Source organism: Cucurbita pepo, chromosome 2, assembly GCF_057944985.1.
Source record: "Cucurbita pepo subsp. pepo isolate OVF chromosome 2, ASM5794498v1, whole genome shotgun sequence".
In the NCBI taxonomy this organism is placed as follows: Eukaryota; Viridiplantae; Streptophyta; class Magnoliopsida; order Cucurbitales; family Cucurbitaceae; genus Cucurbita; species Cucurbita pepo.
Window position 1 is genome coordinate 2,121,660 of NC_141799.1, and position 15,686 is coordinate 2,137,345.

The 15,686-nt window shown below is 36.2% G+C and overlaps 2 protein-coding genes across 4 annotated transcripts; one reads left to right on the forward strand and one right to left on the reverse strand.

Moving 5' to 3' along the window:
• Window positions 1-498: 498 nt before the first annotated feature.
• On the reverse strand, window positions 499-5,548 carry LOC111788181 (uncharacterized). Its single transcript, XM_023668433.2, has 14 exons — window positions 5,289-5,548; window positions 4,493-4,620; window positions 4,260-4,331; window positions 4,062-4,175; window positions 3,868-3,936; window positions 3,721-3,777; window positions 3,577-3,630; window positions 3,442-3,504; window positions 3,000-3,062; window positions 2,550-2,714; window positions 2,299-2,454; window positions 1,245-1,325; window positions 1,085-1,146; window positions 499-975 (listed from the first exon to the last, which is right to left on the reverse strand). The coding sequence occupies exons 1-14, from the start codon at window positions 5,470-5,472 to the stop codon at window positions 894-896; spliced, it is 1,350 nt and encodes a 449-aa protein (XP_023524201.2). The 5' UTR covers window positions 5,473-5,548; the 3' UTR covers window positions 499-893.
• A 1,152-nt stretch (window positions 5,549-6,700) lies between these two features.
• On the forward strand, window positions 6,701-15,065 carry LOC111788095 (uncharacterized). Of its 3 annotated transcripts, none has more exons than XM_023668275.2 (19): window positions 6,701-6,912; window positions 7,198-7,634; window positions 7,749-7,976; window positions 8,351-8,437; window positions 8,577-8,666; window positions 8,757-8,883; window positions 9,175-9,275; window positions 10,055-10,223; window positions 10,503-10,624; window positions 11,348-11,476; window positions 11,613-11,711; window positions 11,794-11,851; window positions 11,939-12,014; window positions 12,091-12,220; window positions 12,842-12,999; window positions 13,183-13,255; window positions 13,345-13,536; window positions 13,801-13,894; window positions 13,987-15,065. In XM_023668275.2, exons 2-19 carry the CDS (start codon window positions 7,560-7,562, stop codon window positions 14,859-14,861), a joined length of 2,883 nt encoding a protein of 960 aa, XP_023524043.2. In that variant the 5' UTR covers window positions 6,701-6,912; window positions 7,198-7,559; the 3' UTR covers window positions 14,862-15,065. The 3 variants fall into 3 exon arrangements, with proteins under 3 accessions (XP_023524043.2, XP_023524044.2, XP_023524045.2); XM_023668276.2 differs by having other exon boundaries at window positions 7,476-7,634; XM_023668277.2 differs by having other exon boundaries at window positions 7,545-7,634.
• Window positions 15,066-15,686: the final 621 nt, after the last annotated feature.

Consider the following 15,686-nt stretch of genomic DNA (forward strand, 5'->3'; position numbering starts at 1 on the left):
AACCATTTCGGCCTTCGAACGACATTCTCGAACTTAAATTTAATGGAGTACATCATTTGAAGTTTTATTTCGTATCATATAAAATCTATACAACACTTTTCTCTGTTTCGAGCATGAAGAACAGGGTTTGGACAAAAATATGAAAAACAAAAAGAATTCAGCCATATTAACGCTCTTGGGTAGTGAGGATTGATCAAATCTAGTAAAGATGTTTATAATCTGAAGGGGGAAGAAGGCTTAACAAAAGGAAATGATTTCTGGGTTATGAAGTATTAAAGCTGAAAACAGGGGCCATCTGATGCAACCATGCAACAATTTGGCCTAACCTTTTTCGTAGTGAGGATATGATTTTTAAGCGTTTTGATCGAAGATATGATGTTTTAACGTTCGACAACAGAAGTTGACAGTTTAGCAAATCTGTCAATCCGACAATTAGAAAGGAAAAGGGAAAAAAAAAGAAGCCAGCGAAATAACCTTATAGATCAAAGACATGGAACGGGAATCAAAATAAGTGCAATTTTTCATATAGGGAAATAATGTTACATGTGTTTAATCTAAGAGTTCGTTGTTGGGAGAAAAATGAAAACGACTCGAATAAAATTACGCAACATACTATCCTACATCAACTTGTATGGGCTATAGGCTCTGACTATCTCATGATAACCTAAGGAGTCTAAAATGCTATCACAAAAGATGAAAGAATATGCTGCAGGACTTTTTAAAGGAAAATTTTAAATAATTATTAGTTTATGGCCAAGGTGGCACTCAAGAACCACCATAGCTGCCCGTTCGAATGGCATCGGCAAACAATCGAGGGCCAAACAAACAGATTCAGATGACTAAGGTTGTGCTATATGGAGAACATTACTTTAAAATTTAGCAACGACGCTCTTCTACTTGTCAGGATGTCCTCTTTTACCCTTACGACGTGCATGGTGGACGTTTGCGTTTCGAGCAGGTTTCTTTGGTTTTTTCCTGCAAGTGATCAGAAAACTTCAGTATTACACACGTGAGAGAGAACTGAATCAATGGAAGACGAGCAGCTGCACTTGTGTTGACATAAAACTGTATGTATAATACTGACCAGAAAATGGCAGAGCATATGTTGAACAGCAGAATAATAGGAAGAGCCAATATAGCAGAAGCCTGCAGCATTTTCATTGGAATTCAATGTGAGAAGTATTGAGAGGTTTGGGAGGAAAAAATGAAAAACTATGTCATGTTGAGGAACATAAAATGCATACCGCAAACCATTCCAACTCTCTAGTTGCGAGGGGCCTGATCAATTCGTGTTTATGAAGAGTCTCTTTAACAGTACCTTGAACCTTAAAAAACCAAATAATAGCTCACTTAAAAAATAATTCTTATTTCCTCTCAAGAAAAGGATAAATATGGTTGAACAGATTGCCCAGTCTAATTTGAACGAATCACAATCAACATGTTAAGAGGGGAGATTGTATATTTCCAGCTGAACACTTCGAGCAATTCAACAACTGATGATAATATATTGTAGCTGACAGTTAGTCTAGATGATGGAATGGAAGGAAAGGTAAATGTCTAGAAAATAAGGGCAAATCTTTTATTCCATATCAGTTTCGTTCCATAGTTCCTCACCAACCGTAAAACAATCGAACAAAACCTTAGTAGCGGTAGCAAGAAGGACTAGGAGTGGAAACACAACTCAGAGACTCAAGGGATAGAATACATACCAGACAATAACACAGGCACTTTAACGTACACAAGCCAGCTAAGAAGCATGAACACAGACATGAGCCAGGGCCAGGGCGATACGTCAATTTCTAAAAAAACTAGGACACAGACACATTGGGGATACTTTTTTTTTCTTTTACGATATATGTGAATTTAACATAAAAATATCAAAGGTACTCTACTAAAAAGCACAAATTTTTTTGCAGTGAGTGGGCATGAACAAAACAAGGCTGGTGGTATGGTGGTTGTTGCTTTTTCGTGATCTGCAGAAGCAGAAAATAGAGAGGGTTTTTGGTTTTATGTGTTCTTAATGCTTTATATTGATTACAAATTAAACTTAGAAGGAGATTCAAACTTAGGCTAAAAATAAATAGGATGGGTCTCTTTTTGTTAAAAATTTATCCCAGCATGTCCAACAAGTGTCCACCATGTCTGAAACTAAAAAAGAATAAATAAACATGGACAGATAGTTTGGCGTGTCGAACATGTGTCCAGACGTATCCGTGTCCGTGCTTCATAGCAAGCAAGCAAATCAGCTACTACAATCCTATACAATTTGTAAAGAGGAGAAGAATGCATGAAATGTACCTTTTGATGGTATACAGCCGCAGATTCTAGAAATTTTCCAGATGCATGAACTAATTTCTTCGTATAGGGCTTCAATACCACCCTAACCTTTTCAACATGAGGTTTTGTAACAGTAGCTACCTGATCAACATATGGCTTGCTGAACTTCTTAACTTCCTGTCACCAAACGAGAGAGAGGAGAGAAACGTTCTCTAGTGAATGGTAGCTATTTTTATTTAGGGAAAAAAGTGAATACAGTATAGACAACATACCAGATAGTACGGACCAATAGCTTCTTTTGATTTAACTGCATAAGGAGTTATCACACTCTTTGACGTCTTGTAAAATTCAACAGTTTTTGTGGTTAAAGTCTCGACATGTGGTTTAACATTTGTTTTTACAACCAACCATCTTTCCTTCACAGCCGGGATATATTTCTGCAAGCAATGTCATGGAGTGTTGAAGTGCTTTCTGATTATTACAGAGCTCTCTCTAGATTGAGCATCATGGAAGGAAAGAACCTTAGTAAAGAATGAGAAGCAACAATATTGCATAATACGATCGTGTATAGTAGAATATAAGAACTTTTACGTGCTGAACTATTGAATTACGATACTAGAGAATTGAAGTACAGACCGTCATTAGACGAGATACCGGGTCAAATTTTCAATTTCTAAGAGATCGAAGCACAAAAAAATAGAAAATAAAAACTTAAAGCTTACTGCTTTCACTGTTTTAACATGGGGTTCAGCCCATTTTTCTGCTTGTGCTGCCTTATCCAAAGCCTGCAGAAAATTGAGAACATGAGTAGTTGATTAATTCACTAGAGCATACAATAGCCTGAAAATAAAAATAGGCTTACTAGTAACAATATATATATATATATATATATATGTGTGTGTGTGTGTGTGTGTGTGTGAAAAGAAAGAAAAAAAGGGAGCACAACCAACCAACAAATTTAATTTATTTACAGTCTCGATAAGCACTAACTATCTCAACTCATAAAGATCCCAGGGGCCAGAAGACATAATCTGATTCTAAAACTTGACCCCGACCCAGTGAATTTAAAGAACAAAAAGAAGCGAAGGGGAAAGAAAGAATGCCACCGGTTCATTTTTTTTCTTCACAAAATAATTAGCAGGAAGTGAAGTTATACAATAGTACCTTCTCAATTACTACATCAATTGCAGGTTTTGCATGCTCATTCCAGCGTGTTGTGATAAAAAACTGCAAAGAGATAAAGCTTCAGAATAAAGAGGAATAAAAGTTAGGGTGTGGGGCAAAATACTAGAGCATTACCTGAAAATGGCCATAATGTGTAGCAAGCCAAGGCGGCAGCCACGCACCATGAACCTGATGGCGAAATAAAAGTTAGCGTCACCCTCACAACTGGAACTTTATCTAAAATAACATTCACCACTCTACATTATCCAAACACATTACCTCTGTCAATTCTTTAATTTTCGAAGCAGCCTCAAACTTTGCCTTCATCATCTCTTCCTACAATTAAAATTAAAAATAAATGTGTGTGTAACAAAATAGCACTATCAGGAGTCTAGATTAATAACACTCAGATGCATTATGAAGTACCTTAGACACTTCAAGAGCCTGTTCAGTTACACGAATTCTAGTCTTCTGTTCTTCATGAATCTTCTGGAACTGTTACAGTAAAAAACATGCCAAATAAAATTATTATCATGATGCTACGTATTGAAGCAATAAGAAAACCATCAACCTGAAAGACCAGCAGTGTAGGAGAAGAAACTAGTGAAATAATTTCTTACATTCTTCAATTTTAAACTGGCTTCATTCGTTTTCTTCTCGGCTTCATTTGCTAGAGTTTCCCAGGATTCTTTCTCCCCGTTCAGTATCTCCGATTGCCTTTTGAGATCATCGACCTGCATAAGGGTGGTAAATCATACAAAAAGGAAGACAGTGACTTTAAAAATAAAAAATAAAAAGTATGGCATTTCATTTCTTGCCTGTCTTTCTAATTCATGAGCACGTGCATACGCCTTCCCAACCTGCTCCTCAGCGTCTAGTTTCTCTTTTTTCTTAGCACAATAATAGACTAAAAAATTTCAACATTTGAGTGAAGCATAACATATGGTTTTTTAGAGACAATTATAGCAGAAAGATCAATGATGTATGGACGGATGAGAATTTCACCATCCTTAAAGACATAGTAAAAGCCTAAACTGCTGCTGCCACAAACCTGGAGAGAAGCAATCTCGCTTTCAAGCAATGAAATGCTATCTAGCTTGGCGCTAATGATCTTTTCCTTCTGAGCTAATACCTCATCCTTCCTCTTCAATTCTTGGTTTTTTTCATCAAGGTTGGATTCTTCAGCATTGGGTAAAGCCGGGTAAAGTCAAGTGTCGGCACCAAAAAAGAAACAACAGGACACCAAAAAAGAAACAACAGGACACCAAAAAAGAAACAACAGGACACCAATTTAGAAATTGAGAAGTCTCCCCGAAAAGTTAAGAAAAAGTATGAAAAAGCAATATTCATCCATCATCCAGTGCATTGTTTGATACTTACCAGTGTGAAAATTAACGTACAATTCGATATTCTATTTTTATTCCCATATTAATTATCAATCCAACAAACAGTCGCTAATCTCCCGGCATGCAGGTAATTAAAACGAAATGGAACCCAGTTTTCTAGGTAAAATAGAATAGAACACCGCACAATGAGAAACCAGAAAATTCTAAAATTCCCATACCTTACTATTGAAAACTTGAAGAAAAAAAAAACTTCACGATAAATCTAGCTTTCTGGTACAGAATAATGAAAATCGCAATGCCGTTTTTAATCTAGCCCATTCGAGATTATATCAAATTGTCGATCCACTAATATTAAAAGTATACTCGTAAGAACTGGTCAAATTCCCCATGCAATTAGATTTCCCACCCCCTTTTTCTAAGCTAATGCTTCCCCGAAATCAAACAAAACAATTAGAACTCTTGAGAGACGATATCTAGAGCCAAGGATAATCGATATCTAACCAAGCGTTTGGATCTTGGACTTAAGCTCTTGCAGTTCGATCTTCAAAATAGAAAGATCGGAATCATCCGATCTAACGACTTCAACTATATTTTCCACTTCTCCATCAACCGATACATCGGCGCAGCCGTGCGTGAAAACTAGGGCTAGAAAAATTAATAGTGTGGCGAGCTTTGAGATCGCCATGGTGGCTCCAATCTCGGCACAGAAACTCCAGAGGAAGGGGCAGACGATGAACAAACTAAGTTGAAACTTGAAACTAAACCATGCGATCGACTTTTATTTTGTTGCGGTCAGTTCCACGCGACATTTGTCAATAAACTAAAATTACTTTATTTATTTATTTATTTATTTATTTATTTATTTTAATCCTTCTTGCCTTTTCAAACCTCTCGTATATTCAAAGCTTTTAATTAATTATTTCCAATTTTTTAATTATTATGGATTTTAATATTTTTCTATATAAATTAAACTCTACCATTTAGTTTTGTACTATCTATTAATATATATATAATAAAGTTTAAAATAAAATATAATTAATTTTATTTGTTGTCCTAAGTTAGCATTTTTAAAATTTGGTTTTTTAGTTATACTACAATAAATTTATCTAATATAACTCGATAGTAGATATATCTATTTAACATGGAGGTTCGATGACCCACCTCAAATGGGGTGCGATGCTCGGGAATGGAGAGATAGTGGGAAAAAATTGCTCTTCGTTACCTAAATAGAGTCGGAGACAGAGATTACATTCTAATTACTACTTTTAACGACGTTTGGTAGTATGAGACTCTTCACAGTCATTTTTTACTACACCTTCGAAGGTCACAATTTTTTGAATCACGCCTCTTCACAATGATATGATATTTACACTTTGAGTATCAGCTCTCATGGCTTTGCTTTGTGCTTCCCAAAAATGCCTCATATGAATGAAGATAGTATTCTTTACTTATAAACTTATGATAATTTCCTAAATTAGCCAATTTGGACTCACCCCAACAATCATAACCTTACTTTAATTATTTATTTATACATATAATTTAATCTAAATATTTATTGGTTAGATTTTAAAATATTTATTTTAATTCATAAACTAAAAAAAAAAAACTATTTTAGTTATGGTTTAATTTGAATATTTTATATTTTGGAAAATAATATAGAAAATAAGCTTTAAAAATTTAGGAGTGAAATTAAAATTAATTTTCATCGAAATACGAATGGTTCCAATCGTACGGCAAAGGGACGGTCGACGTAGCATTTGCAGTTTTTTCCACGTAACTGTATTCACACTGCATGTACCCATTGGGGGCACAAAAAAATCCACGTAAGCAGCCACATGGAAACCAACAGTCGACGTGTCCATTTATTTGGTCTTAACCGCGGCAAAATGTTCCCATAAATTTATCAAAGTTTCTAAAAGTTATGTGATCAGATTGCAAACCTCATCACCGAACAATTGAAAACGGCAAAATTCTGATCGAATTGTGAAATTTCGATCGCTATTTTCTCGTTTGGTTTTCCATTGTTCTTCCTTTTCGAGGAGTCGCGTTTCGGGATTTTCAGCCTTCCCGTTTGTTTATCGGATTAATTTCATCCTCGGAAGGTTCGAATCATTTCATTTCTCAGGTTGGTGAAGGAATCTTTGCTGCTTTTTTATGAGTTTAGGCATTATAATGAAGCTGGAATTGTAATGATTATCGTGTTCATGAATTGCATTGATTTTATTTTACGTATACGGCTGTTATCTTGTGATTACCGAAATTTCTATTGTCGCGGAAGTGATTCTATTGTAAATATTCTCCAAATCTATTTTGTTTGTTGAAGTTGATGATTTCTAGGAAGTTCATAGTTATCTGAAATGTGTATGTGTAAAGTCGTTACGTAAAATGTGATGAGCGGTGTTTAATATAGTTGAAATTGGAGAAGACAAGGTGGCTCAACTTATCCTGCAATGAATGGTGTAGTGTAATCATCCATTCCAGTTTCTTAATTTGTTCGCCGCTTAGAGGATTAAGCTTCTGCAATTGACTTTGACGCTACCGGATGAGAAACTAACGATGAACACGAATTTCCATAGAAATGGGCGATGAAGGATTATAGACGAACTTTTTTCAGGCTCGCCAATTTTAAATTGCAAGGATCATTTTCTAATTAGCCTGCTGACTGCAACACAAATTCACTTATTATAGGGATTTCAGCGTAAAGTTCTATCGTCTTTCAAAGAAAGTGCGAACTAAAGCAACTGTTGTCTTCTCCAGCTTTATTTTTCTCAGATGGCATGGGGCAACATATACAGAAGAAGAATGAGAGTGTTCACCCTGGCTTTAGTGATATACCTGGATTATAAGGTAAAGTTCCCTGATTCCTGTTTACGCGCAAGAAACCAGTTCATATACCTTTATTTATTTAATTTTTATGCATAAGAATTAAGTTAATTTAGTATTTGTGGGGGGTTTTTGAAGGCATTAGAACAAAGAGAGAAGTGGATTAGCAAGTCTAAAAGATCAGCCTTATGGGAAAAGGCACATGAACGTAATGCAAAGCGCTCGTTGAGTTTGATTATAGAGTTGGAAGGTTTGTGGGTGAAATTTGGACAGTATTTATCTACTCGAGCAGATGTTATACCTGATGCCTACATACGCCTCCTCAAACAGTTACAGGACTCTCTTCCTCCTCGTCCTTTACAAGAGGTTATCTTTTATGTTTCTTTTATTTTCGTGACAGAAAACTAATTAATGGATCATCAATGAGACAGGCCTCTGATAGCTATCATGCTCATTCTAATCACATTTCTCAGTTAAACATGCCCTGTTTCTCTTTTGGTTGATTAGTGATGTACGTTTTCCTGCCTTATAAATCTTTTTGGACTAAAAATCTTCGAACATTTCCAATCCTGGATGATATTGTGCAGTTTCTTATCATGAGATGGTGAGGAAGTTGGTGTCTTCTTCAATTTCTTTTACTACTCGCCATGTTTTGTTTGGCATGCTGAACTTCAGAAGCTTATAGCATTATTTCTCAGATTTCTAATTGGCATATTCTTGATACTTGTGTTTCATGACAGGTTCGTCAGACCATACAGAAAGAGTTGGGGAAACCAATCAGTGATTTGTTTACAAACTTTGTGGAAGCGCCCTTAGCAACTGCATCTGTAAGATCCTCTTACCATAGACAGTTGTAGGGTACAGATGAATCACTAGAGCAGGTTCACATTCAGTAGATATTTTATTTCAAGTGTAGGATTTGCATGTTTGAAAATTCCCTTATTTTATTGCATTTGGTTCTGTCAGATAGCCCAAGTGCACCGAGCAACGTTGCTTGATGGAAGGGAGGTGGTTATCAAAGTGCAACACGAGGGCGTAAAGGCAGTTATATTAGAGGTTTAGCATGCTCTATAGATTTGAAGACTTTTGATCAAGACATTTGATAAACCCTCTGCCTGATTGGTAAGCATATGATGGCTGTTTCAGGACCTGAAGAATGCAAAGGCGGTTGTTGATTGGATAGGCTGGGCAGAGCCGCAGTATGACTTTAATCCCATTATAGATGAATGGTGCCGAGAAGCTCCCAAAGAACTTGATTTCAATCTTGAAGCTGGTACGTCTTTTCTGAACTTACTTTAAAAGACATTTCAACTATTGTTGCCGAGTGAAGGACAAAAGCATGTTACCAACAATACCCCTGAATTCAACTTATTGTTTGGCACCTAGCCATGCATGTTATATTGTTTGGTGAAATGGTGCAATAAACATAAATGCCTAATTGGCCAAACTCATTATCTTAGTTTACTTCAGTGCATCTCTGCAATTACAGGCCATAACATTCATTTAAAATTCATGCCACCTAATGCATCTTTTCCTGTTCCTCTTTTCTTATTTCATTTTGTAGAGAACACCAGGACAGTATCTAGAAATCTTGGCTGCACAAACGAATCGGATGGCAATGAAGTCCTTGGGACTGTGAATGTTTCTATACCGGAAGTTATTCAGGTAATTTTCCGGCCTTATAATATCATATTTTCTCAAATGTCTAGATACTATTGAATCAAAATATTATCATGGATATAAGTACGGATGTAGCACTACTTGAAAGTAATTTGTAGGAAAATTTTATTTGTTACAATATTTAGAGGCCAACATAAATGGCAAATGAAAATATTTCATCTGTCTTAAGGTGTAATGTGGCTGGATGTGCTTTGCATGAAGTATTTTTTTAGTCAACGACTCGACAAGGAGTGCATTTTGCAACTCTATGGTTGATTAATAATTATCTGTTCCTACCATGTAGAACAGACTCAAAAGAGCTAAAGAACTACTGAGGAACTTTGCGAAAATGACAGCTTATTTGAGATAAAGATTTCTAAAATTGTCCGTCTAAGTATAGCTTAATAGATAAGTCACCTATTACTATATCTAAAGTTGATGATTCGACCCCATATCCCTACAATTGTTGAACTTAAGAAAATTAGAAATGTAAATTTTATTGTTGTAGGCAGGAAACATTAATCATTTTAAAGGATTCCCAATTATGTTCTTAGCTTTTATGAAATTTTTTTAAAGGATACGTAGACATCTATGACAAGCAAGTCTACAAAATCAAAGTCATCATCTTAAGGATTGATCTTTGCTCATAACTTAGCAAAATGCTTAAAGTTTAGTATATTTTCTCAGCATTTGGAATGGAAAATTTATTGCTTACACGGTTCTGCATACGCATAAGATTTTGTTGCTTGCATAGTCAGCAGTTGTTCTGTGGGTTTCTATGGCAGTCAACAGAGAAAGTTCTAATTTTAGAGTATATGGACGGTATACGCTTAAATGACGCTGCTGACCTGGAAGCTTATGGTATTGACAAACACAAAATTGTTGAAGAAATCACACGAGCTTATGCACACCAAATTTATGTTGATGGATTTTTCAACGGCGACCCTCATCCTGGTACATTTTCATCTATGTAGTCATTTTAATGTCACACGAGCTTATGCACACCAAATATAAGAAACTCGAGCATGTTTCTTATAAGCATGAAAAAAATGGAAATGTCTCTGTTAGCTTTTTACCTTAAATGGAAAAAAAATTATAATCACGATTTCTGAACCAGACCCTCAGAAATTCAGAAAGCTAGATAATTAAAAGAATCATAAAACTGGTCTTGTGAAAATGTTAGGGATGTGCGATCCCAATACAACAGTTGTGCCTTATCGGTACTTTGTACAGGAAATTTCCTCATCAGTAAGGAGCCTCCTCATCGTCCAATTTTGCTCGACTTTGGGCTTACAAAGAAATTACCTTGCACCATGAAACTAGCTCTGGCAAAGATGTTTTTAGCAGCTGCAGAGGTTTGTTGACATTATGATTTGGGTAAAATATAAAAGCCACGTGTAGTTTCTGCAGTTTTGAAATTAGACCCTCATATATACGATTTCCTTCACATTCATATTTTTAAAATTTGATCCTTTGATTTAGCTTAAATACAATTGTCAATATAAAAGTTCGATGCATGTCATTCTCTAAGTGCCACATTGCAAGATTGAAGACTTACCGATGTTTGATAATATGAATACACAGTTGATTGAATATTCAAAACATTATCATTGACAGTGAACTGCATAACGTTGATAGTAAACTGTCTGCATTTTACCCTTCTAATGTGCAAGTAAATGTAGACAGTGTTTTGTTTTGCTAACTTTTTTTTAATCAATTTACTTCCAATAATGATTATATATAACATAGCTTGGCCTTCTTATAGACACAATGGGGAATATCATCCTCCCTGGTTTTTTTAATTCATAGTCTTTATCTAGTTGTCTCCTAATGAACATCTAAGCAACTCAAAACACATCTGTGTTTGTTTATGTGCTCAGACTCCTTAGCTTTCCCTTGTCTATTTGTTTGATAAATGACCACTTGATGCAGTTTGTTAAAAGCTTGTAGTATGAGTTTACTATTGTTACTGTAAGACAGCTAATGGTAAGAAAGCTGGGTTGTAGTTCTTCATGGATCCTTTGATTCACATCATTTCAGTGAAGGTGGAAATGACTTGTAAACATATTCTTTGATAGGGTGACCACGTTGCTCTTCTATCTTCCTTCGCTGAAATGGGACTTAAGTTGCATCTTGATGTGCCAGAGCAAGCAATGGCGGTGACAAATGTATTCTTTCGAGCAGCAACTGCTGCAAAAGAATCACATGTAAGTGCATGCCAAGCTCTTGAGAGTCATGATTTTCTTGGACGTTTCTTACATATTTTCATTCTCTGATATCTTTTCATTATGAGTCCTATGAATATACTAGGTTCATGTTTTTACTTCTTCAGTTATTTTACAGGAAACCTTCAAAGCTGCGGCAGAGCAAAGATCGAAGAATCTGAAGGAAATACAAGAAAAAATGAAATTAAATCATAAGGAGGCTAAACGTTTTAATCCTGTAAGTTGATATAGCTTCTAATTATTTATCTATCATGCTTGTCTCGGTGTTTGGTTATGGTGAGAGCCCATCTTTTTTCCAGGTTGATGCATTTCCTAGTGATATTATAATATTTGCACGGGTCCTTAATCTTCTAAGAGGTATTTACATTTTAAACTTCAAATGGTTTAAACTTACAACAGAGTATTTGATTTGTATTTTCTAAACTTTCTAGGGACTTGGTGCAGGTCTTTCTTCCTTGATGGATGTTCGCACAGTATATCTAGATATCATGAGACCTTTTGCTGAATATATTCTACAAGCGTGAGTTTTTTTCTCGACCTTTGTGTGTTAATGGGGCATCATCATACACTCGCTTGTTTAATATTGGATGTTTCAGAAGCATTAGCAAGGAGCCAAATGTAAATGATCAATGGATCTGGAGAACACCTATTCATTCTGATGTGGAAGATAAGCTGAGACAGCTCTTAATCAAGCTGGGGAATGAGAATAAAATACTTGGAATCCAGGCATGTACCACATCTTGAATATATATACTAATATGTCAAACTGCAGATTAATGCAAAATGTCACTGCGTATTTGCAATGTTTTGATCAATTATTGTATGTGATTTTACAATGTTTTTCATCTGACCTATTACATTCATTACATACAAAAGCAGATATAGCATGCAGCTCAGATTAGCCCTTACCATTCAGCTTTGTGCTTGAATTGAAAAATTTTCAAAATCTAACACGGATTATGGATCCTAAAAATTTATCCGAAGTATCATTCAGTAGTATGCTGCTTCCTTTTCTCAGAATTAGACCATCAGTCAGATTTTAACACTCCTTATAAATGTATAGTTGTATGTATCTATGCCTGCACGTACACATGTATGTGTGGTAGAAGACTGGGATTTATAGACTTGTAACTGCTTGAGCTTATTTATCTTCGGTTTTGCGAGATAAGTCGATTAAGTTTTCCATATTTTCCTTTTGGGTTTGTTAGCTAACATTTTATGGCAAAGCAACAGTTGATTACGAGATTAGTACACTAATAATCTATTGTACATAGCAATTGAAACCTGCCGCTCACACATGCTGTACTGCTATCCATCTCTTATTCAATTATTACACAATTCTGTTAGGTGTGTGCCTACAAAGATGGAGAGGTCATTATTGATACTGCTGCTGGAGTTATGGGTAAATATGATCCTCGTCCAGTTCAACCTGATACTCTTTTTCCAGTGTTCTCTGTGACAAAGGGCATCACAGCTGGAATGTTGCATTGGCTAGTTGATAATGGGTAAGAACATCATTTATTAGCAAGTTGAAGTGAGGTTTACAAGTCCATGTTGTGCCTTCAAAGTTAAAGTGCACTATGTCCTTGGCAATATCGGTCATTTTTTTATGCATATTTTTCTGTCATGGCTGTGTAGTGCCTTCATTTATTGAAACCACTTCTTTCCTCTTATGAATTGTCTTGAAGGAAACTGAAGTTTGAGGAAAATATTGCTAATATTTGGCCGGAATTTGGATCAAATGGTAAAGATATAATAAAGGTATAGAGTCTCCCTCTCCCTAAAGAGGTTGCTCGCTATGTTGTCAGTGAATTTAAAGATATTTTTCCATTCTTGGTTTTCACTTCTAGGTCTATCAAGTGCTTAACCACACTTCAGGTCTGCATAATGCCACGGTCAATGTTAGGGAAAATCCTTCGCTAATTTGTGACTGGGACGAATGTTTGAATTGCATGGCTAAATCAGTGCCAGAGACTGAACCTGGCCAGGAGCAGGTGTATCACTATCTATCCTATGGGTGGCTATGTGGTGGAATCATTGAGGTAATGTGTTTTGTTCAACATATTAACCACTTGTATTTACTTTCATGACTTTTGCATGGTGGAGGTTCAAACATGAGTCCTAGCATTGGCATAGTCTTATTAAGTTCCCATTGGCTGACGATCTCGGGATCGACAATAATTTTGTTTGTGGTATTACAGAGCAGAACCTGCACACTAAGATAGCTTATGGGCTTGGATACTTGCATATAGCCTAAGATAGCTTATTTTTTGCCTCATTGATTTTAATCTGCTAAAACAAAACAGCACGCAACGGGGAAGAAATTCCAAGAGATTCTTGAAGAAGCATTAGTTAACCCGCTCCATATACAAGGCGAGCTATACATCGGAATCCCTCCCGGTAAATCCTTACTGCATTGTCTCAATCTTTATGCATTCTTAAGAGGAAGTTATTTTGCTGAGCTATTTTAATTACTCTTTGCTTGTCTCCAGGAGTTGAATCTCGTCTTGCAACACTAACACCAGATCTTAATGATCTACAAAATATCTCTGGGATCGATCCTTCTGAATTGCCCTCCACCTTCCAGCCAACCATGATTGCGCAGCTTGCCAGTACTCTCGCACCTCTATTTAATATGCTCAATACTCGCCGTGCCGTTATACCTGCTGCCAATGGACATTGCTCGGCCCGCGCACTGGCACGTTATTATGCAGCATTGGCTGGTGGCGGTGTGATACCACCACCGCATTCCTCAGCCTCCCAACCAGCTCTTGGAAGCCACCCTCACATCCCTAAATTTCCCTCCGAGAATTCAAAGAAGCAAAAAGCTTCCAGAACTAAGGACATTCATGCCAACTTAAATAATGACCATCAAAAGAACTTGAATTCTACTGAAACCGACGCCAATGGTGGTCTCTTCAGGAATACAAGCAATACTGGTTATACTAGGCTCCTTGATAACAGCAGCAGTAGCAATGCCAATGATCCCAGCACAAGAGCCGACTCGAGGCATGGAACCACTGCAAAAAAGTTCGTAGGAAAAATGTTCAAAGACCCTAGAATTCATGATGCCTTTTTGGGTATAGGCAAATATGAGAATTTCGCCATTCCAAATGGGAAGTTTGGATTAGGATTCTCAAGGTTGAGATCAGATGAAGGTTCTTTTATTGGTTTTGGCCATTCAGGAATGGGCGGATCCACAGGTTTTTGTAATATTGATCACAATTTTGCCATCTCCGTGAACCTCAACAAAATGTCTCTCGGGGGTGTTACTGCCAGCATAGTTCAGTTCGTTTGTTCCGAGCTGAATATCCCGTTACCAGCCGAATTTTCCCCGCTCGTGGTGGCCACTCCTTTGATTAACTGAGGATGAAACAACAAAATTTTCCATAGCCACACAATATATAACTCTTATAGCAACCTCTTTCAATATGGAACAATAATCATGATATGATCAAATTCAAAAATCCTATTATTTACTGCTGGTAACTTGATATGATTACATTAAACAAGAATGACATTATTGTCATTTTCAAAATAAATCATACCTTTCAGGTGGAAAACTTATTCAGGTTGGTGGTCAAAGATTGATGTACAAAAAAGCTGGTGGGATCTCACACCTTTAAGTTAATGGTAAGAGATGCCTTTGTTTTGTTCTGTTTTATGTTTTGTTTTTTGGTTCTCTTTTTCCCTCAGACAGAAATGGAAATTCAGTCACCCGATAGTTGAATTGCTTTCTGAGAAAGCGATTACGTTTGTGATAAGGAATATCCATGTGTGGCTACTGCACCAATGTGTTTAATATTCCATAGCGTTGAGGCTTTAGTAAAAGGGAAAGGCAAAAATGAAGAGACTAAGCTTAGAGAACTCAATGATATCTCTTTGTCACTCTAAAGGCCCCATAACGTTGCTCGTCAAAAGTTATACCCAAATGAAAAGCCTCTCTTTATCAGAGCTAGGGCTTCGAGGCTTCGATCCTCGTACATGTAAGTTATGAGCTCACCACGCTTTTATTCTACTATTATAATTTGTGTCGGGTCTTGTAATTTAAAGGTTAAGTCCTAGAAAATATACTACAGTATTTTTACGGTTAAATTTTGGACAAAAACATTGCTTTAAAAGTTTGAAAAATACTCTCAATATTACAAAAATATTTTGCTTGACAGGAAAAAAAAAAAGTATAAAATAATTT